General features: G+C 37.1%; 6 protein-coding genes across 9 annotated transcripts; 2 read left to right on the top strand and 4 right to left on the bottom strand.

Moving 5' to 3' along the window:
* Positions 1-1,137: 1,137 nt before the first annotated feature.
* Positions 1,138-2,065, bottom strand: LOC120771067 (attacin-B-like). Its single transcript, XM_040098874.1, has 2 exons — positions 1,762-2,065; positions 1,138-1,690 (listed from the first exon to the last, which is right to left on the bottom strand). The coding sequence occupies exons 1-2, from the start codon at positions 1,995-1,997 to the stop codon at positions 1,291-1,293; spliced, it is 636 nt and encodes a 211-aa protein (XP_039954808.1). The 5' UTR covers positions 1,998-2,065; the 3' UTR covers positions 1,138-1,290.
* A 2,641-nt stretch (positions 2,066-4,706) lies between these two features.
* On the bottom strand, positions 4,707-6,771 carry LOC120771127 (26S proteasome non-ATPase regulatory subunit 11). The gene is made up of 4 exons (XM_040098984.1): positions 6,457-6,771; positions 5,875-6,381; positions 5,590-5,802; positions 4,707-5,528 (listed from the first exon to the last, which is right to left on the bottom strand). Exons 1-4 carry the CDS (start codon positions 6,769-6,771, stop codon positions 5,298-5,300), a joined length of 1,266 nt encoding a protein of 421 aa, XP_039954918.1. The 3' UTR covers positions 4,707-5,297.
* A 523-nt stretch (positions 6,772-7,294) lies between these two features.
* LOC120771129 (protein aveugle) lies at positions 7,295-9,028 on the top strand. The gene is made up of 2 exons (XM_040098985.1): positions 7,295-7,630; positions 8,028-9,028. Exons 1-2 carry the CDS (start codon positions 7,484-7,486, stop codon positions 8,208-8,210), a joined length of 330 nt encoding a protein of 109 aa, XP_039954919.1. The 5' UTR covers positions 7,295-7,483; the 3' UTR covers positions 8,211-9,028.
* A 214-nt stretch (positions 9,029-9,242) lies between these two features.
* On the bottom strand, positions 9,243-14,694 carry LOC120772434 (nuclear receptor corepressor 1). Of its 4 annotated transcripts, none has more exons than XM_040101048.1 (3): positions 14,448-14,694; positions 11,430-11,977; positions 9,243-11,358 (listed from the first exon to the last, which is right to left on the bottom strand). In XM_040101048.1, the coding sequence occupies exons 2-3, from the start codon at positions 11,944-11,946 to the stop codon at positions 9,593-9,595; spliced, it is 2,283 nt and encodes a 760-aa protein (XP_039956982.1). In that variant the 5' UTR covers positions 11,947-11,977; positions 14,448-14,694; the 3' UTR covers positions 9,243-9,592. The 4 variants fall into 4 exon arrangements, with proteins under 4 accessions (XP_039956982.1, XP_039956981.1, XP_039956983.1 ...); XM_040101047.1 differs by lacking the exon at positions 14,448-14,694 and adding an exon at positions 14,024-14,147; XM_040101049.1 differs by lacking the exon at positions 14,448-14,694 and adding an exon at positions 14,035-14,147.
* Positions 14,695-17,742: 3,048 nt separating this feature from the next.
* On the top strand, positions 17,743-18,423 carry LOC120772543. Its single transcript, XM_040101223.1, has 2 exons — positions 17,743-17,966; positions 18,048-18,423. The coding sequence occupies exons 1-2, from the start codon at positions 17,835-17,837 to the stop codon at positions 18,258-18,260; spliced, it is 345 nt and encodes a 114-aa protein (XP_039957157.1). The 5' UTR covers positions 17,743-17,834; the 3' UTR covers positions 18,261-18,423.
* Positions 18,314-19,240, bottom strand: LOC120772541 (trafficking protein particle complex subunit 5). Its single transcript, XM_040101222.1, has 3 exons — positions 18,959-19,240; positions 18,587-18,896; positions 18,314-18,519 (listed from the first exon to the last, which is right to left on the bottom strand). Exons 1-3 carry the CDS (start codon positions 19,132-19,134, stop codon positions 18,421-18,423), a joined length of 585 nt encoding a protein of 194 aa, XP_039957156.1. The 5' UTR covers positions 19,135-19,240; the 3' UTR covers positions 18,314-18,420.
* Positions 19,241-23,090: the final 3,850 nt, after the last annotated feature.

The raw sequence follows: 23,090 nt of genomic DNA, 5'->3' as shown, positions 1-23,090 counted from the left end.
TTTTTCTGTATAGCTACCTAACCAAGGCCGGCATCCCAACGCTGCAGCAGCCGTCCTACAGATCAGATGTGGCACCGGACTCTTTTTGTTTCCTGGCCTGAAAAGGCCGATGGAAGGGGATCCAAGCAGCATGCACCTATTTCGGAGAATGCCGGAATCCGGAGAACTGTTATATGACTTAAGCTATTGCTTGGACTTCGAGAATATTACTTAGTTCAAAATGCAATTTGCAATTTTAGACAAGATATACTCAACATAGTTGTGACTATAGATAAGCAATTTTTTCTGTTTGCAGATCTCTTCTCTGGCCAACGGTAGTCAAAAATAGAACCAAATAAATATTTGGTCGGTTAGTTGAAAAGGGAGGCGCTTGAGCCATCCTTACGGCAATTTAAGTTTTTTTCAGCAACTTCGTGGATATGGTGAAATACCAGATTCTTTTTCACCCCAGCTACCCAATTCCTCTTAAATTGGAGTATTGGTAGCAGTGGATTATTCTTCTTCTCATCCGGCTGGAGGCTGGGCATTGGCATAGATAATGCTCGAGCGTCTCAACATTCCCCGCTCAAGCTCTGCATTCCACCGAATCCACTTTTCCCCTTTTCTGAGGGTGGGATTTTAAGGGTAGGTGCTTTGTGATGACCCCTAAAATGTTACCAAGATCCCATACCATCAACTCTACTCCAAAAAATATACAAATTTAGTGTTTTAATTTCTCCATTAACGATCTTTTTAAACTGGTCTTCGGGATCACTTAGAAGACACTGATTAATCTCCATCTCTATAAAAACCTGCTTCAAAAATTTAAAGCAAGCCTATCCTAGCTGACTAAAAAGATCGAATCGAACAATGTCCTAAAAGGCACTACTTCTCGACCAGAAGGGAAGGTGGGGCTACTTGCAGAAGGTTCTTCAATTTTCGACCTAATTTAAAATGGATGATTCATTTGTATAGGAAACTTGTTCCTGTCAGAAATATATCCGAAGGTTTTATAGTACCGTCGGAGCGTTGAGCGTCGTTTGTAATAATTTTGATGTAATATTTTTTACAACTTGAATGACAAACCTTAAATCACCATTCATCAGAGTTAATTTTGTCTAATATTTTATCAAAGACTAGATGAGAATAACTTTAAAGTTTACTTTTCGAATACAATTTTATTTTATAATAAATATTTTTTTTTATAAACGGACAATAATTTGTGTTACTTAACAACATTTCTTTAAACAAATCATGAAGCATATGTGTTTCCCCCTCTCTCTTGCTACCCCGGTACATTTTCATGTTCGTTTAGCCAAACATATGAGTCAATCCCAAGCCGGCGTTGAAGTCCTTCTGTCCGCTCAGCGGTCCACTCAACCACTTCGAACCGCTGCCAGTCAAGTCCAAGCGTGTATTACGATCGGGAGAAGACCACAAATTCGCCTTGGCACCCAACTCCAATTGTCTGCCGAAGTTCGGTATATTGCTGTGGGTCAAGCTGGCGCCATGACCGTTGATATGCGAGTACTCCAAGCCGGCGCCGTTGCGTTCGAACTTGAAACCATTCGCCAATTTGTTTTGCGAAGCAAAGGCATTGGCATCCACGCTGTGCACGCCATTATTGAAGAGATTCGCATTGACGCTCTGACTGAAGGTGTCGCGTACGCCGGGAATGTGCGTCTTCGAGATGGCAGCGCCCAAGCCATGACTGCGGAGCAAATGCATAGACACTGTCATTGCAAACTCTTATTAAAAATATTTACTATAATCTCTACTCACTTGTTGTAGGCCAAGGCGCCTCCCGTGGCCACTGGTCCGCCGTTCGTATTGCCCGCAGCGAAGACTTTGCCAATCACATTGTGGTCCGGCGTGCCAATGCCCTTCGCCAATTCCAGTCTAGCATCGGCGCCGCCGTTCGGATTGCTGCTCAACGAGCCACCCAACGATTGCGGGTATGCGGCGGCGAGTGCGCCGAAAAGCGCCAAAGCGAGTATGCTGGTTGCTAAGAATTTCATGTTGTTGTAGTAGTTGAAGCTGCGCTTGCAGTGTGTTTGCTGTTTGAGCTTGCGTTAGAATGTGTTCTGTCCGTGGATGATCGATTGCTTTTATATGCGCCGCGCGCGTCAGAACTCATCTGCACTTATCGCCGTTTGTGCTGTTACGTTGCTGGCGCTCAGGGAACCCCATCGCTCACAGCTAACTCTAGCAACAGCTGTATTTGTGTGCTCTCTGTTCGAAATTGGCGAGCTTTTTTTTGATTTTTTGTCTTGGGTATTTACACGTTCGTTTGGCTTGTTTTCTTTTTATTGCTCATTGAGAAGAATTTGTTATCAATTCTTCTGAGTCTTAATTAATATTTTCCGAACAAATATTTTTTGGTATTTTTGTGCGGAAATTTCGCAAAACCCCCGAAATATTTTTTCAAATCAATTATTAATGTTTGTATTCTGTAATATGACAAACCCCGTGTCTTCTTCTTCTTTATTGACGTAGTCACCGCTTACACGGTTATAGCCGAGTTTACAACAGCTCGCCATTCATTCTTCCTTTTCACTGTTTGGCGCTTTGAGATTCCAAGTGTAACCAGGTCCTTCTCCACGCGGTCTTTCCAACGGAGTGGAGATCTTCCTTTTCCACTGCTTCCCCCGGCGGGTAGGGCGTTAAATACTTTCAGAGCTTTAGTGTTTTCATCCATTCTGACGACATAACCTAGTTAGCATTGCAGCTGTTTTTTAATTCGTTAAACTATGTCAAAGTCGTCGTAAGTCTTGTACAGCACATCGTTCCATCGACTGCGGTATACGACGTTGCCAATGCGCAAAGAACCACAAATCTTCCGCAGAACCTCTCTCTCGAAAACTCGTAACGCCGACTCATCAGATGTTGTCATCGTTCATGTCTCTGCGCCATATAGCTGGACGGGGATGATGAATGACTTATAGAATTCGGTCTTCGTTCGTCGAGAGAGGACTTTACTTCTCAATTGCCTACTCAGTCCGAAGTAGCAACTGTTGGTAAGAGTTATTATGCGTTGGATTTCGAAGCTGACGTTGTGGTTGGTGTTAATGCTGGTTCCATGATAGACGAAATTATCTACAACCTCGAAGTTAATATAAACCACGTGCACCATGTGATAAACAGATAACAGAACTGAAGCCGAATTATATAACGCTATCCTCATACTGAATTTACAAGGTGAAAAATGGACACCGACTATTATGCGCCCTAGGACTACAGTGCTCCCGCAAATTACTTCAAGAACGTTCTTTGCCACTACAACAACAACATAGACAATGTCCCTTGGTCTTAGAATGGTGTTCCCTAATTATTGTTATTATAGCCCTGAAGTAATTTATAAGGCTGCTGCCAAGTTAACAGTCCTTAGCTATTATTTTTCTTACCGGATGTCTAAATCAACTTCATACTTCGAAGAATCGTACAATCCTTTAAATAATTCTTAGCCTTATATCTATTTATAACATCTGATGATCATCAAAGGCTATTGTTGAAAACCTAGCTTTTTACGGTCTTAAGTGCGATAAAACCGAATTTTGTTGATGAAAACAGGGTTGTTGTTGTTGTAACAGGTGCCTAATTCCCTTTGGGATGGTAAGGATTAGATAAGTTGCCATCGACGCCAACCAACAGTAGGCCCAGAAAATGTGCTGTTTCGACAACGTCGGACCAAAAGGACAAGGGTGTCGGAAGGAAGGATGTGTAGGACATGCAAAGAGGTGGCTAATGTCATGCGGCGACTCATTGCACGCTGGACATAAGTTGGATGTGTCGGAGTCGATTCTTGTTAAGTAGAAGTTTAACTTGCTATAGTAGCCAGAACGATGCTGCGCAAATGTCACTCTCCGAAACTCTAGCTCTTCGTCTGCAATAGGTGCTGATTTGACTCTAAGTACGCCATTCACTGAGACGGGGTCGGTGCAGATGTTAATGGCTCCACTTTGAATGGCGCTAAGTACTTGTCGGAAGTTAGTTGAGTCCGAAGTCTGGTCGGCGTATTATTTTAAGTCGTCGACGTAATTGAAGAAATGGGGTCTCGGTACTTTTTAATAAAATCTGTTCGATGCTTTCCAAGTTGAGCTGTCTAGATACATATGTAGAATTTGTTAGCGAAGATATCAACCAATTTATTTCATATTTGTAGGTATAGTTGTTTTTGTGGTGGGTGTCCGTACTCTGTTTAGTGGTAAAGAAATCTCATCCAAATTTATCGGATTGCCTAGATTTGTGCATAGCGAGAAAGCTGTTACTAAACAGTTATATTGTTGTTGTGGTTGAGATGGTCTAACGGAGGTCCAGCATAAAAGTTTCGACCGTGCCCACGATAGTCGGATCGGGTCTAAGTAACCGGAATGGACACGGATTTTTATCTCGCGAAGGACTGTCAGAATGCTGCCGCTACAACAATAACAAATTTCGGCGTGGCCGTACATAAGGGAAAGCGGTGTTAGAACGGCTTGTAGTAAAAAAAAAGTTTCATCAAACCACTTCCATAGTTTTATAGCATTTATTTTTCCTCCGTTGAAATATATGTATATATATATTTACATATTTTTATTGAATAGAAATTATTTGCAAATATTTTGTTTAAAGTAATTTTATTGTTTAACTGTATAATTTCAGTATAGCATCAGTAATAAACAAAAATAAACAAAGAGTATTAACAAAAAAATATTAAACTAAAGCAAAGTATAATATGAGAGACAAAATAATAATAATTCGCTTTATTTTTCTTTATTAAAGGAATATACGTTATCGCTCGAAATTTTACTTATTTTCGTTTTACTAATAAACAGCAATGGTTTGCATTTTTCTGTTGTTGTTATAGTTATTATCTGTTGTTTTTATAGTTGTGTTAGTGGCTAAGTCAGTACACCTACAAATACAATAAATGGGTGCGAATTTTGCCCAGCAGACATTTTAAGTTATTCTCTTTTTTTTATTAAGTAAATATATATTTTGTTGATCCGTCTATCTTGCATACAAAAAAACTAGCAAAAATTTTATATAAATCGTTTACGGTATTTTCGGAGATTTGCACTATTACTTTTACACTACAAACTTGCTGCTTTTACTGTGCTCAATGCTGTCACCAATTCGTATACAAGCAACGGTCGTTAAACGGATTGGTTGAGGGTGCGGCATAGAATTACAATGAGCCTGATTGCAATTACTGTTGTTAGGGCCAATATTTAATATTATAAATTTAACAGAAAAAAAAGTTTTTTGTTTATAAAAAGAGAAAATATTTGTTAAAATTTTCTTTATAATTATATATTGTTTGGAAACGGTTAGTTTATCTATGACAACTTCTTGGCCTTCTGGTAAAGTGTGTCCACTACTTTGCCCATGCTGTGTATAGTCTCCAAAACACGTTCATAGGTTTTATCTACGGGTGTCTCTTCAAATACGATAAGTACGCCTTCGCCCTGGTCCAAAATGCCGCTGAACTTTTTGTCCAGAATCATTTGCGATAATTTCTTCTCCACTTGTGGCATGGGTAATTTAATGCATTCGGCGACATGAGAAACCTTGCAAATTAAAACGATGAGTTGTAAATATTGTTATGAAAAGTTTTGATTAACTGCTCACCTGTACTCTCGAATATGGTTCAATGATGCGGCACAAATTCTGCTCCAACATAGTATCATACAGCGTGCCCAAATGCGCTTTCACAATTACATCCTCGGACAATTCCTTCTTGTAGTCTTTCAAAGCTTCTTGGAAATCGGCAAGTGAACGTTTGTGTGAAGCTTCAGCGACAGCCTTCATGGCGTCAATGTCGCGTCCCGAATAGGTGATTGCCTACAAAATGCGTAGTAATGTAATAGAAATAAGTAAAAACACAAAATTACATAAGAGATTTTTTAGGCTTACCAATTTACCGCTGACAATCTGATTCACGTCTTCGGATTGACCCAGCATAATTTTGCACAGCAACATGTATTTTAGGCCTGTTAGGGCTTTTGCATTATCCACACTGTCGAAACTCTCGAACGCTTCGTAGAAGTAGGAGAAAGCTGTTTTAAAATCACGCTCATCGGCGGCATGTAAAATACCGGATTGCAAATCGAGCGCACCCTGCACCTTTGGCGGACAGTATATCGCATTGGCGGTTGTGCGTGCAGATGTGAGTGCGGCTCTGGCTTTCGGCAAATTGCTAAGTGCATGATAAGTTTTACTCTCCAACAATTGCACCTCAACCAAAAGGTTCTTGTCATCCAATTTCTTCAATTCACGTAGCAATTGCGAACCAAGTGCCAATGCATCTGTATACAAACCGGTATCGAAAAATAACGCAATCAGACGCGCCTCCAAAGATTGACGTAAGAATGTGCGCTTTTCTTGTTTTGCCCATTCAATGCAGTCTTTACATAATTGCACCTAAAGATAAACAAATTTTCACAAACAAGTTTAGCAAATAAATTACAATATATGTATAACCATTTATATACGCACCTCTATACCAGTGCCAGCATCCATGTCCAAAAACATATCAACTAGCGTACGCACCATTTTGGCAGCCTTTGCTTTACTTATCAAGCTGAGAAACGGTCGCGTCACCTTGATCAAATCAGCCAATTCTTTGGCCTTGCCTTCCTGCTTGTATAGCTCGCCAAGTTGCAGAATGCCCTGCTCCTTCAAACGGATTAACTCCTCATCGTTTTCAGCTACCTCTTGTTCACGTACAATTTTATTTAATAGAGTAATACCCTCTTCCCGATTCACGCTTGTAAGGGCTTGAGCGCGTTCAAACAACGTTGCTCCGGCCATTTTTCTGCTGCTGCAAATACGTTATTACAATATATCCAAATTTTAGTTGTAGTTCACTGCGTACGCGTTATATTTGCTCTCTATTAATCGCTTTAGACAATATATAATTGGAAATTTCGAGATAAAACGTCTGAAAATCTTTGTTGAGAATTAGTTGAAAATCACTTTTTCGCTTTTCGCTTTGGTCTGAGTGGCAAACCAATGACAGTTCACGAACCGCCAGTCATGCAGAAATGCAGCCAACTGCAAATAAAGTGCTGCCCATTTAAACAAAATTGAGGGATTACGCAGACGGACGGAGAGATTAAACTCAAAATAAAATTTTGTATTTTTTGAAATAATCACAAAAAAGCACTGAGCTATAAAAAAGTCATTATTAATATTATAAAAGGCGCATTGTATCAACAATAATAATGAATCAGCCCACGAAGATTTACTATTTATTTATATTTTGCTATGAAATTGTATTCTTTGGATTATTCAGCTTTGCAACACTGCACCTATTGTTTTGTTTTTGGAATCTTCCGGACATATAGCTGTCAAAATTATACTAATATACCATTTTTTAGTTTTGGCACAAATCCTTTTTAAAAATAAAATTACTGCAGCAAAATGCTAAATAATTATCGATAACGACAATACAACATTGAAAACATATTTTTAAACAAAAAAAACCTGCAAACACCTCCGTACAGTAAAACAAATTAGTGCTATGGTTGAGGAAACAACACAAAGCAGCCGGCCGCGCATGAAGACCGCACGACCCAAGTCGGTGTGTCTATGGTCGGTAACCGATGTAAGGAAATGGTATATGCGGCACTGTGGGGAGTATCCACAATATCTGGAGCTCTTTTCAAAGGTATTTTTTATAATTTAAAAATTACCACAAACGATTGAAGCGTAGTACTCACTTGAAGTCGATGCCCTGTTGACAAACGCTCGCTACTCTGGCTGTCATTACGCTGTTTATTCCGCTGATAATACTTCCAATCCTTAAACGTTTTCGTTTTAATTTCTTCAACTATTTTGAAGCCTTAGACAATGTTTTATCTCTTTAAAAGTAGCTAATGGCTTGACGCTTGAATTTTATTAAACAATTTACAATTATATGTGTCAAACAATGACAAATAATTTTGAATTGTAAAAGTCAAAACGAGCAAATTATTTTTTTTTTACTACAACAGTGTTTTGTACACATTTTATTTGTTGTATATGAGTGATACATAATAAATAACTAAATTGGTTTAATTTTGCAGCACGAAATTACCGGCCGGGCTCTGCTTCGCATCAATGATTATTCACTACAAAGAATGGGCATCAGTGACAGCGCCGATCGTGAGGCAATTTTCCGTGAGATATTAAAACAACGACTCAAAACTGATATTATGGAAATACGTGATATGGAACGTGAGATCAATACTTACTATAATACAAGATAAATAAACAGGTTATACAGTGTATTAGGGAAATCTTAGGTAAATTGAGTGAAAAACGCAGAGCTATGCACAATTTTAAGACAAAACCATTTTGATACATCATACGTACGTACGTCAAATGAAGCTGACTTTACAGCAAATCAAAACGCACACCAATTTTCGGCTAAGACAATTGTATTCCAGCAATGTTGTACGTAAAAAGTTGTCTGATTAGCGTCTAATACATTTTAGTAGTCAAATGTTAGTGAAAAATAATAATTATAGACTATATAGGATAAGTGCTTATAAAGTTGACCGTTTCTTTGACGATGATCCAAATTGTTAAAATAGTAGAACTGCTTTGTTTTGCTTTTAAACGCTTGTCTATGCGCAAGTTTTATTTTGTATTGCTAAAATACATACAATTTCCCATTTTACAAATTTGCAAAAAATTGACAAAAAAAATTTTAATTAAGACAATTAACTGAAACACCACATAGCAATAATGTGAACGGTATTAAATGTAATTTAAGAATATACATAGATATTGTGAAACTATATCCTTAAAATTTTGTAATTAATTCGTTGATTAGTAGACCAATTGCACAATATTTCCAATTATTAGCCAACAAAAGACGAGTAAAAATTCATTATATTTATATATACAGATACATATACTTTTTAAATTTAATATTTAATTGTAAAAAATACTGTAATATAGTTTTAAATATGACTTTACGCTTTCATAGTTTGCGTTCTGCTTAAAAAATCTATTTAAAAATGAAATTTTACGCACTTACGATTTTATGCATAATAAAAAATATGAAGTTATACGAAAGTTTATCTAAGAAATTATTACTAATTTATCAAATATTTTACAAATTCTATAAATTACTAAAAACAATTTTTTGGACGTAGTTATATTGTTAGTTTATTACAAAAATATATAAATTAATTAATATTTTGAACTAAAAAGCAATTAAATGAGTATTGAAATTGCAATTGTTAAACAAATTTATAGTGTGCAAATATACATATAATTTTTTGCAAATAATTGCTATGCATTTTTATTAATTCATGCATTTTCTAATATATACACACATATGTATGTATGTATACATATATCCCTACGAATATCAATTCAATTTTTGCAACCAATATTATTAATACTAATTCTGCCTGTGGGTTCAAATTTCATTTGAAGCATTTTTAAGTTATACATAAGTATCAATATGCGTATATTTGTCATATACTGTAAATGTTTAATTAGGATTTCACAAACTGCCAAGTTTGTGCACTTTCAATGCCCTTGACCATCATTTATTTCTTTTAAAAAAATTTCACTAACGGTTGTTGCACCTTATTTGGAGAGAGTGAGTATTTATTCAATGCGCATTAAAAGCCCCTCAGTCCTCCCGCTCCGTTTTCGGTGTTACCAGTTGTACATCACCGCTTTGCACAGTCGCATCGACAGCTGGCACCGTCACGGTCAACGGAGCTTGTGCGATGACCGCAGTTGGTGCCGGCGCCAGCTTGGGCAAAGCGTTGGCCGCCAGCTTGGTTGGTGTCAGTATGGTCGCACCGCCAGTCACGCCCGCTATACTTGCATTGCCCGGCACTGCGGTCGTGAAGACCAGTTTCGGTGGATTGAGGCGCATCTGCTGTGTGTGCGCCTGCATTGCGGCAGCAACTTGTTGTTGTTGCTGTTGCAGCACTTGCGTCTGCTGTTGTTGCTGCTGCTGCTGTTGTGTGAATAGTTTCGGTAATTCGGCAAAGAAGCGGTCCACAGCAGAACGCTCGAACTCGAAGCGCTCACGTTCCAGCGCCAGCCGCTGCTGCTGTATTTCATTGTTCTCCGTTTGTGCGTTGTATATGTGACGCAGCAGTATACGCATGCTAGCTGCCTCCTTGCGTGAGAGCAATTCCTCGCGTCGCTGCTTGTCGTGCAGCTGCTTTTGCTGGCGCTTATTGGCGGCCTTGGCTTTTGCTTCCTCAACTTTCTTGAGTAGTTGTTGCTGCTTCTGTTGTTGTTCCTTCTGCAGCTGCTGTGCTTGTTGCTCCTGTTGCTGCTGCTGCTGTTGCAATTGTTGTTGTTGTTGCGCCTGCTGTTGTTGCTGTTGCTTTTGTTGTTGCTGCTGTTGCAGTAGCGCAGCATTTATTTGCGGCAACAAGCTCTTACTCAAAGTCGTGTTAGTTGCGCTCATTTGTCCCGCAGCCTGATCAGCATTGACCAGCAGTAGCTTCATCCCGCCCGGACCCGTAGCCACAAAGCCTGCACTGGTGGGCGTGCCCTGTGCGCCGCTCACACTCGTGGTGCCGCTGAGTAAAATGCGTCCGGGCTGCAATGTGCCGCTGGTGTTTAATGCATTCGGCAGCAGTTGAATTTGTGATTGGTGAGTGAGTGGCATCAGTGGCGCTGGCGCTGCTGCTATTGGTGTTGTGGCGGTTGGTGTTGTTGGTTTGGGTTGCATAAGGAAATTTGTGGGTACCAGAGAGATTTTACCCTGCGGCGTCGATTGTGCGCTGGACGTAGTGGTGGTTGTTGCTTTGGATGCGTTGGATGCGTTGGCGGCGGTTGAAACAATCGTCATGGGACTTGAGACGGGTAGAACAATGCTCGACGAGTTGTCGCCCAAGCGTTCGATGAGTGTGGGCATAGTATTTTTTTGCGCTGCAATGACCGAATTCTCTTCGTCAGCATCCACATCGATGGGTTCCTCTTTGATCAGTGTGCTAGCCGCTGTGGTGGTCGCTGCGGCGCTCTGTTTTTTTGACTGATTTTGTTTAGACTTTTCACCATCCGTCGATTTGCGCTTTACAGCCTTGCACAAGGGGAATTCCTCGCTATCCATGCTGTCATTTTCCTCCTTAATTTGCACTTCTCCCATATCATTGCTATCTGTGCTACGCGTGTCGGCGATATGCTCCTCGCCATATTCATTGCACAACTCCAAACTGCCGTCGCTGGCCTTCGATATCTTGCGTCGTTTGGTTGCCGAAAGCGGTTTAGCGGTCTTCTCCGCCGCACTAGCAATGGCCGCAAAAGCCTCATCGTTAATATCTACTTCGACATCGGGTATTATACCATCGTCAATGTCGTTTTTCGAGGCATTTCCATTACTCAATGCCACCAACTCATCCAGTCCGTCATCACTTTCAGACACAGTGCCGCCTGTAAAAGTAAAGTAAATTTAAAAGTATAAAAAAAGTATCTTCATAAAATTTTCACTACCGTCGCTTTACCTTCTTCCAAAATTTTCTGTCTACGCTCCTCGCGCTCTTCACGCGCTTTCTCCAACTGATATTTGAGCGATGGTGGCGGCACCTCATTCGGTCGCACACTAAAGATCGGCCGCTTCATGATCGCATCCATTTCGGCGTAATGCTTCCAAGTGGGCTCAGCGGCCGATGCCAAGCCCGACTCGATTTCTTTCTTCAAACGATTGTAGAAACATTTCAGATTCTTGACACGCGTGCTGATCTCTTCCGGCGAGCGATAGTAACCGTATTGCTGCATCTTAGCGGCGAGATCACAGAGCACCGCATGTTTTTTGTGCGCTATAATTAGTGTGCGCTGCACTTTCGGATCACCCCACAGCTGTATGAGCAGTTTGGTTTCGTCTGTATCGAAGTTTGGATTACGTCCGATATTGCAAGCTTTCTTAGAGCCCGATATGCTGTTTAGTACGCGATTGGTGGACACCCATTGCTCACCGGAACGACGCTTCAACTTCAAACGAGCACTGCTTTTCTGACTCATCTTTGTTGGCGCCTAAAGACTGCGTTAATAGCTGAAATTTACAGAAATAACAAAGAATAGAATTTTTATGCCCCGAAATGTATGCTATATTAATATTGTTTCACTGATGCATCAGCTCGAAAAGATATATTCAATGGTAGACTGAAGTAGCTATAAGATTAACAATATTTTTTTCTAGTCCTGCATTCTAAATTCTGAATTTTAAAGTTCTGTTGAATAATTTCCTGGGCGAAAAACAAAGCACCCTGTACTGAAAAGTCTCAATTTGCTGAAAACTTTTTGTTAAACGAAAAATAATGTTAAGATCTTTCAAAAAATAATAGTTATAGGATACAACTACAATCAGACAAGATATTATTTTGCTTAAAAAGCTTTCCGATATATATTTAAAGCATACCATTAGGCGCTTCTTAACGCCAATTCTACTATAATAATTCTACTATTTATAAATTGAGCTTGAACTTTTGTAACTTTCTCTGACTTTCAAAATTCAATACTTCAATCAATGGAGAGTACTTGAGAAAAGCTAACAAGCATAGCATACCCTAAGGCGCTACTTACATTATTTTAGTCATAACTTCACTAATTTTAGCGGTATTTGAGTGAAAAATATGAGCTTAGAACTTGCTTTGCTTGTTAAGGATCTTGGATCTCCTCGGTCTTCTCAAAATGCATGCCTTTCATCGGCCTTTTCAGGCAAGGAAACAAAAAAAGTCCGGGGGGCACATCTGGGCTGTAGAGCGGCTGCGAAAGTGTTAGAATGTTGGCCTTGGTTAGGTAGCTGTTCACAAGAGGGGCGGTGAGAGCCGGGGCGTTGACGTGGTGCAACTTCCAATCGGCTGCGACGTCTTGTCGGACCCGATTGACCCTTCGTTTGAGTCTTTTGAGGACTTTCACGTAAAACTTGGCGTTGACGGTTTGTCCAGGAGGAACAAATTCATGGTGAACGATTCCTTTGATGTTAAAAAAAACGATTTTCATCAGCGATCTCTTCCCGGCCCTCCAAAAAGGCCTGGTGCCACCGAAACACACCACTTCTTGCTTAAGCAACATCTGGGTAAGCCTGATTGATCATATCAAATATCTCTGTTGCAGATGCTCTAACGCTGCATTTTCGGCTTGCACCACTCACAGAAACACGTCACGCGAAAATGTTTGTTCTGACGCTCCAGGTGCTCAGAGACAACTGACCAGCCGCTCGTTCGTTAGCTAGAAACGCCCTCTACCGAATCCAGTCGGTGCGCGCACGCTGCGAGATATAGGTACGGTGAAAGAAAATCAGTCCTATTACTTTCCGGACAAACCCTGTATTCTATTTTTAATGTAAACTGACTTTTTACATATTTTTTTTTTATGGAAAACTTTGAATGCTCACAAACACTTTTAAAACTTAGCCGGAACACCTGGTTTGCACCGGTATTTTTTCTAACAGTATATTTTTTGCACAAAAAATCGTCATTTATTTATTGTGGCTCACCCTAATGTATATATGTATATGCGTATTTTAAACACCGATCTTCAGCTAAATCAGAAAGTAAAATGTTAGAGAAAAAATATTTTCCACCAAGTGACATTTTAACTTCCCTGCCAAGGCACTCAACTTTTATTATGCTCGATTTTCACAAAGCTCACACTCATACATACAAAGTGTGTGTTTTCATGCGCGCAACCTCCTGCCCAAACACCGGCACATGGCAGCTACTTAAGCGGCAACATACAAACATACATATGTATGTATGTACAAATGTATATTATGTTCATAGAATTCAAAGCAGAAAACCAGCCTAAATGTATGCTTCAAAAACTGACAAAATGTATGCTTTTGGAAGAAATCAGCCCAAATGTATGCTTCAAAAACAGCCTAAATGTATGCTTTTGGAAGAACACACACAAATTAATATATCAAATAACAGAACTTCACAAAATTTACACGCAACTAATTAACAGATCAATATTATGCCAACTCTTTCATGTGTGTGTGTGTGTGTATGTGTGCAACTCCAAATTTGTAATAAATCAATTATACTAGACCACACTCGCGTTTGTTAAGCCAATTTCTTGTGTATGTGTCACACACCTGTATATTACCGGTTTGACGCGCGTCCTGACGCTCAACTCGTCTGTGCCCTACTAAACGCGGGCGAGTCGACAAAAGTGACGCACCAAGATTGTTGTAGCGTGGACCGTTGAGCGCTACGGCGGCTAAGGCACAACAGCGCAACTCCGTGGCGTACAATGTGCGATAAACGAGTGCAAGCACACACACACGCATATATTTTTTATTTCAAAACGAAAAGTGTGAAGGACGTGAAAATATCAAGCAACCCCTAGACAGCAACAATAAGCCACCAGACCAGCAAAAGTGCACTTGGCCAGCCTAACCTCCCTCCAGCAACACAGCTGTGGCACCAACACACACACACATACACAAATGTATAGATAATATTCCGCTGAGCTCGTTGCTCAGCAATCGTCCACTTATGCAGCTTGCGCTCACTCACTCGATTCGCTTCGGCTGTTCGCCTCCGTGCGTATGCTGATGGATGTGTGTTTGTTTTGATAATCGGCTCACACAGTAGCAGCACAACTTAAGTACACTTTCAGGCGTCTATCCTTGCTGCTACACTTTTCACCCGAACTACTGTTACATCGATATGTGCGCGCACGTTTATTTTATTTAATTATTGTGCTTTTTTTTTGTTGTTTTTATTTGTATTCCTCGTTATTTGCCACAACACTTTAGTTCCGTACGCGCCGCCGTCTCTCTTGCAACTGAACGGCACTTCGTTTCGTGCGTTTTCGTTGAGCTGGTGCAGCGCGTGCATTGCCAAAGGGGGGTGGTGGTGGTGGTAGGCTGTTGTGCTCGTTGGTTGCTTGGTGGGTTTGCTCGCCGCTTCGTGGCTGGCTGTGTAGCTGGTTTGTTTTTGTGTTTAAGTCTGCTGTTCTGTATATTTTGTGTTGTGCGCAGCCTGACATGCGCACTGGCAACGTGAAACATTGTACTTATTGAATTTGTTGTTGCGCCTACTGCTCCTTACGACATTTTTATTGATTAATCGCAAAAGGAATTTTATGGAAATTTCATATATTGAATATTTTTGGAAATATTTAGAAATTCTTGTAGATACTTATACTACATATTTTAATGAATTTAAAAAAGTTAAGGATTTTGAAAAAAAAAATTATAAAAATCAACTTTTCTGCGCAAAAAATCGTCCTTGAGTCTTGTTATATAGCTATAAGTTGCTTTAAATTGGAAGGCACGTAGGTTAGCAGCACATTGACTTAAGTAAACTTAACTAAATTTCTTCACTTGACGAGATATCTTCACGAAATTTGACCTAGATTATTTTCTAAGATAACGGTACAATCCCCGAATATATTTTTTAGATCGCTTCACTATAACATATAGCTGTCATACAAACTGAGCGATCAAAATTAAGTGCTTGTATGGAAAACTTTTTTATTTTATGAAATATTTTCACCAAATTTAGCGTAGATTATTTTCTAAGATAACGGTACAATCCCCGAATATATTTTTCAGATCGCTTCACTATAACATATAGCTGTCATACAAACGGACCGATCAAAATCAAGTGCTTGTATAGAAAACTTTTTTATTTAAGCGGTATATTAACGAAATGTATTCTAGATCATTTTCTAAAATAACGGTACAATCTGCGCACTAATTATTCAAATCGGATTACTATAGAACATAGCCGTCATACAAACGGTCCCATCAAAATCAATTTCTTGGATGAAAACTTTATTATTTGCGAAGAATGTTGAAGTTTCGGATTAGCCCCCATATGGGTTGTTTATAGTATATAACCTTTTCTTTAACTTTGGAGGAAATAAGGGTGGATATGGACGCCTCAGCGGACAACGGTTATGCGAATTTACCTCAAAGGTCCGATCGTGACAACACGTACCAACTAGAACAACCTATTCTAATGTTTGACATCCTGCGATATTATTTGTCGACCTCGTTCTTAGGATTGTTGTTTTTTTTATCAAAATGGGAGAGCACTTTTGGATACTGAGTGTTCTTAGGGATACTTTTATCAGTTTCTCTTTCATTCCGTAGGTGCTTGAGGTATAGCTGCTGGTTATGACCACCTTTCGAGCACACACGTGAATGGTTTGAATTAACCAATATAACAAAAACTCAAAAACAATTGCGATTAGATAAGAAAAAATCTCTGGATACTCCGTTTTCTATATAAAACCAGCATTGGGGTCCATAATCCATTATATACCCAAAACTGTGGCTCCAATCACTTTTGGAATTATTTAATCAATTCATGCAATGCTGAGGTAACGCTTTAAAAATGAGCTAAACGGAGATTTTTCCCAACTTCTGGGATCCTTTAGGGTGGGGCATCTCAGTATATGCAATATATGTATATGGTATAAACATACATATGTTTCCTGCGTTATTCACTTCACTTTAATGCATCCAACTCGTTACGCTTAAAAATGTATCCACAATCACATATGTACAAACATACTTTTTGTATTTACCATACAAAGTTTGCCATCGCATCCAACACCTTTCTGCAAAAACAAATGCAAAAATATAAAAGATGAGAATATACATAAATTAAGTCAAGGGTAGTTTATGTGACAATATTAACTCAGCAAAGCGCTCACCACCTCCGCGGTGCCTACCAAATTATCGCAGTAGCACTAGCGAAATCAACAGCAACAACAATAGCAAAGACTGCCTCATATGAGGAACCGAAGCAGCAGCCATAAATCTATAAATTTGCGACTTTATACAGCCATACATACATAAATACCTATTGACATATAAACAAGTAGCCAGTCCGTCAGTAATCACAAATCTGCGCATAACATTTTGCTGCACATGCGCAGTGGTCGGTTTCTCATCGTTTGGGCATTGACTTGTAATTTTTTCTATTTGTAGTAAACATACATATAATTCCTTTCCGGGCAACATGCGCTCGTGCCTTGTGATAGATATTGTTCAGCCACTACCCCTTCCGAAAAAAACAAATGCTGTTGGTTTGCGCGTGATAGTGGAAAATAAGTCGGCATACATATGTATGTACATATGTAGACATGTATTTGCATAGGGGTGGTGGCTGCTGCATGCGAGTATGCTTTTGTACTTTTGTTGTTATTGTATCAGGCTTTGATGTCCTTGCTTCTCCGGCCACTGTACATGTGCATTTACTTAGCCGGTAAATTTATTTGCTCACTGAAGTGATTGCAAGGCATGCAGGTGAAATAAAATGCACAGATTTGGAGGTTTAAATGGTAATGTGTATAGATAAACAAAGGTACGAAGTATTTTTCAAGCTCTGTTTTCTTGTTTGAACATTAAATTAATTAATTAAAAATGGGCATATTTTGAGTTTTTGCGGATTTTTACATATTATATCTTTACACTAATTACATGCGAACTTGTATATATTATAAACTTTTCAAGATTTACATAAAGATATGGCTGGGGACATACTTTTTGCAGATAAGACTTTCATTGCGCAAAAATAAATTTCTCTGTGTTCTAAGCAAAATACTACGAACACTATATTAACGGTAGAAACCTTTACCTGTCAATTGAAACAATACGAATAGTTGTTTTTATAACCTATTCAATTAAATTCAATGATTTAAATATATTAAAAATAATTCAGAATTGTAAAAACACACAATTCACAATAAAACACATTCAAATACTAACGGTATTTTATCCGCTCATGAATCTATTACATATCTGCGCTTAGCAGTAATGCCAACACCACCAAGCAGCTGAAAATTGACATATCATTTTGACAATTGCCTGACAGCAAAAATAATTCTGTTCGCTGAAATAGCTGCGATTCAATCTGTGTGTATAAAAACGAAAACAATCAGCAATAATGCCTGAATTATCAGCAGCTGAGAAGGATTTCTTGCGTCGCAAACATGAGCAGACATCAAAGTTGCGTGCCGAATATTTGAAACAAATATCAAACCCCCACAGACATGCGACAGGCGAAGGTGGCACTTTGGTAAATATATTGTCTGACGCGCTGTTATGTCATCAATAGTCTACCGATTTACTAAAGTAATGATATTGCATTTGATTACAGTTCGATGCCGGTTTGGCGCGTTTCCAAGCGATGCGTGTCTCCAACTATGAGCACTTCCGACCAACCGGAGTAGCCTTCCGCACTGGTATGTTCGCCGTTGTGTTGCCAATTGTTATCTATGCTTGGGCGCTGAAATCAGAGCGAGATGGTCGCGAACACAAATACCGCACTGGTCAGGTGGCCTATAAGGATCGTCAATTCAAATTTATTTAAATCTCGTTTCGGAGAAAAGTGCATAACAAAAATAGCTTGGGCAAAGTTGTAGCTATATTGAAAATGTGTGCATACGCTTTTATTAATGAATAAACGTAGACTAATTAATATGAAAATTGAACATAAAATTGCGATTAATATAAATAAAGTGCAGTAAAATCTATTTATCTTCCAGTTGTTTGTCGCGTGCAATAACATTGTCATCGAATTTGACCATGTATGTTGTGCCTTTATGCCAATGAGCCGTCACTTTGCAAGGCTGTAAACAAAAAAAATATACATACATAAAATAGGTAACACGACAGTTAAAGTATTTTTATGCTTACAAATCCTGAATGCTTTAGCACTGCCTCCACAATACCCGCTGTAAAATTGGCACAATTAAGTGTACTCTTATCTTTAGGCACACTTATGAACGTATTGACCATTGGTTCCTTTTCGATAATATAATAAGTGCATTCATCGTCATTTGCATGTTCGAGCTTTTCAGCCTCTTTGCCAAATAAATTCTTCCATACTGTTGTTTTAACAAATAACAGCATTTGCGTTAACTTTGTTTCACGCTTGCCATTGCGTTCGCGCATAAAGTATAAATCAATAACCCGTGTGCCCACATCTTGGCCAAGGGCATGCAATCTTTATTAAAAAAAAACTAATTGATAATATATGAACAATATGATATTTGTAGCTGTACGCACCTGTTTTGTAGCTCCTGCACTGTGCTCACTTGACTTTGGCAGTATTGCACGATTTCACTGAAAAGCAGTGCCACTATGCTTTGCGATACCTCGCCTTTACCTTTAGATAGTGGTCGGTCAAGTATATTTGTGCGTGGACGCATTGATGATATTTTCAGCGCCTCCAATTTTTCCATTGTGAACGAGATTTTATTAAAATGTAGCGAAATATGAAAATTATTAGTGTTTTGTTACTTTAGCTTGTAGTAAAAATAGAAATGCAATTGTTTTGTTGATCTGAAACAGCTGATTGAGCAGAGCTGCCAGGCTTTGACAGCAGCCAAAACTGTCACTTTTGAATGGAAATAGCCGGAAGTAGCAACAAATATATTGAAAGTCATTATTTTACTGTTGATGTAAGTTGATAGTGCCTTGGCGCTCAGCAGCAAAAATTCTTCAGCACGAATAATAAAATTTATAACCAAGAATAAGTCAGAATACATATATCCCCTATAAAGTAAGTATTTGGCAATTCCCATGAGGGTATGGTGATCGGAAGCGTTGTTGTGGTTGTAACGTCCGAGTCCGTTCCGGTTACTTAGACCTGATCTGATGTGATTGAAAGTACATATGTATGTATGTATATACCGTCTCCCCATTTGGCAAAATTTGTATACATATGTACTAGCCATTTTAGAAGTTCCAGAATGCTACTTTTAACAATTTTAGTAAAATACAAATTCAAATTTTATTTTTTTTATTCATTAGATTTTATTAAATATTTTATTAAATTTTTATTATTTGCATTTTGCTTCAATGCATGTATTATAGTTTAATGGCATTTCCACCATTCGAATTATTATTTTTTGTGTGTTTGCATATTTTCAGTAAGGAGTTGTATACCATTATTGTAATTAATACAGTTTACACACTTATGAAAAACATTTATTACCGCGGGTTCCCTCAAGAAGCTGGAATGTCGTTTCTTCTTGCCGAAGATATACATCTGTACCAACATATACCTGTACATTAATATATCTCCTACATTTGTATTGGTTCCTCATTGTAATTCATCAGCAGCTTTATTTCACCTTCCTAATATTTTACTAACTGTTCAGGTTTTTTCTTTTAAATTTCACATATTAAAAATTTTACATAAATAATTCTATAAACATTTCAATAAGAATTATGTAACAATTGTTAATAGTAATAATTATACTAATCAATAGTGAAAAGTAGTGCGTAAAAAATGTGTTCACGCAAATATTTTAAGATCAACAACTAAAAATGCATAACAAATATTAGAATCTCCACTATAGTTCAACACTAAAATATGATATCATTGTAAATATTAATAACATTTAATAATAAGGCAAACAAAAATCAATTTATTTTTAACAATTTGTGTGGGTTTCAATACAGTATTTGTATATTATACCTGAATTGGGTGATGAACTGGTCTGTGCTACGATTTTGTGTTTATTTATTAAACCTTTACAAGGTGATACGTTAAAAATGTGACATTTATAATATTTTGCAGAATATCGAATTCGCTAAAACCGCCTGTGAAAGCTAATTGGGACACAAATGCAGCAATTGATTTTTCATTACCAGCAGTCCCTTAAATCACGCCCATTATGCATTTCAGTGCCTATTCTGCTGTGTCTTTGCCTGACAGGGAACGTTTTTTTATAAAGCAGCGTTGTTGTGTTTTTCGGAGCATGTAGTACCAATCTATCTTGTATAAGCCTGTTTGTTTATTAGTAACACATTACAATATATTTTTATTTAAATTTCTTGTTTATATATGCTGCATTTGTTGCTATGTTGCACAACCTCATTTTTTATTAGTTTTTATTTGCTTAATTGCATTTATTATTAAATGTCATTTATTCGCACCTCCATTTTTTGGCCGTTATAGCGCCCGAATTCAAAATGTTGCCACATCTACTTTAAATTCATCCACATTTTTATTACATATTTAAATACTTCTTTATTATTTTAGACACGTTTTATGCATATATTTTTTATATTTACTTAAATACAACAATAATAATAATAATAAACACAGTAATTTTAAGTAATAATCAGAATTATTATTTAGTAGCATAATAAATTGTTTTGATTTTTCTTTTGTTAATTTACCTCAAAACAAAAGTTAGAAAAGTTTATATGAAATAAAAGTTTTACAATGCTTGCACATACAATACATTTTTTATGAGTTTTAATTTAATATATTTCTTTAGTTTTTTTTGAATACAATTTATGTTTTTTGTTTTTGTTTTAAATAATTACTCTGACTGGTTCTTTGCAATATTTGAATACATACATTTAGTTAGATACCCATGTACTTTTCCAGAATTGTTTTTGTAATTTTACAATAAGTAGGTATACAATAGTAATATTATATTAATATAGTAGCTGCATATTTTACCACTTACATACATGTTTCTCAACATTTACTTATTAATAGAAGTATGAGTTTTTTATATTTCTTTTGAAAAAACACTTAAGCAAAGCCCAAAAGTCAAATGGCAATTGTCACAATTTCACATTTGACTGTTGGCTTTAACGGTACATTTTATGTTTTTTATTTTGTTACTTTGTTACGCGTCTATGCAATTGTCGCGCCGCTATTTACTAACCTCAAAGCAAATGTAACGCAAATTTTACCTTTTTTTATTTATTTAAAGCACAGTTAATTTTAAAATAGCAATATTCTGCAAATTTGTGTGTCTATTGTGAAAAATATTTAATGCATTTAATTGGAAAAATATTTGTAGGTATATGACATTTTGCTAAATAAAAATGTCGTTACTATTAAAAAAAAACGTGTGTGCGTGTTTTTTAAATTAACAAAAGAAATAATTTTGAGTCTTCATGAGCCCTAAGAAGAGTCAAAATTATTCTTTTACACAAAAATTAATTAATTATTTATTTTGTTATTTCATTTCGTTTTAAGTTTTCTTAATGCAACTAAGGGCTGGCAAAAAGTGCGTTACGTTTCTTAGTAGTTGTTCGAAAAAAGCTGCGTACATTGCAAATATGCGCGAAATACTAAATAATTATTATTTTATCTTTGTTTTTTGTACACAATAAATTTTTTAATGGAATTTCTTGTAGTTTGCTACTTTTTGCTTCCAATATTTGTTTGTAAGAATTTTACAACTTTTTTAATGTATTTCTTGTAGGCCGCATTGCCTTTTCTTTAAAGGTTCAATGCGCCCAGCTTTTGCCTTATTTTCGTGAATATTGTTTTCACTTCACATTATCCAATAATATTTTTTGTACGCAGAATTTCTCATTGTTTATTTTGTAAAATAATAGCGCTGACTTCACTATTTTGGTTTTAATGCATTTTTTTTTTATAAGTAGTCGGTTGGAAATCTACAATTCTCATTTTTCTTCAACTTTCGCCGACTACAGTGGTTTGCCATACTATAGTTAATTTCTTATAATTTATTGTAGCTTAGAGCACATTGCTAATTTGTAGCCTTCTGTTTACAGTGGAACTTCAAAAATTTATGCTTTAAAGTTTATAGTTGAATTGTTTGCATTGGCTAGCAAATTAGAAATGTGCTCATATCTAAAATAATATCTTTTCTTGGGAAGAGTACCGTTATTTTTGTTTAAAAAGAAAATAATTTAATAAGTATTAACGCCAGTTGTCAAAGTACCAAAAAATACACATTATTGTACAGCTGAGAATTAAACAAAAAATATATTTATTCAAACTTAATTAGAAAAATTATACATATACAATATTAAGTTGGAAAAAATATTAAATATTAATATTGAATTAAGTTGGGAAAAAAATATATATTTATTATGAAATTAGCGAAAGTATGTATATTCAATATTAAGTTGGAAAAAAATATAAATATTCGTTATTAAGTGAGAAAAAATTTTTATATTGTTATTATATTTTTTCCATTAAATTAAAAATGAACCAACAAAACAAAGCATACTAATTTTTGTACCTTTTATGTCACATTAATTTCTCTCTTAAGCTTTTTTTTCAATTTTAACGCATCTTTCAGGCGATTCTTTATTACCAAAAATTTTGTTCACGCAATTTTTTTTGTTTTAGCATTTTTCAATTATCATTTTACAAAACGCGTTCTGTAGATTTGACAGCAGCTTTCTTGCTCGC

Source organism: Bactrocera tryoni, chromosome 3, assembly GCF_016617805.1.
Source record: "Bactrocera tryoni isolate S06 chromosome 3, CSIRO_BtryS06_freeze2, whole genome shotgun sequence".
Classification (NCBI taxonomy): domain Eukaryota; kingdom Metazoa; phylum Arthropoda; class Insecta; order Diptera; family Tephritidae; genus Bactrocera; species Bactrocera tryoni.
This window is presented reverse-complemented; position numbering and strand designations above follow the sequence as displayed.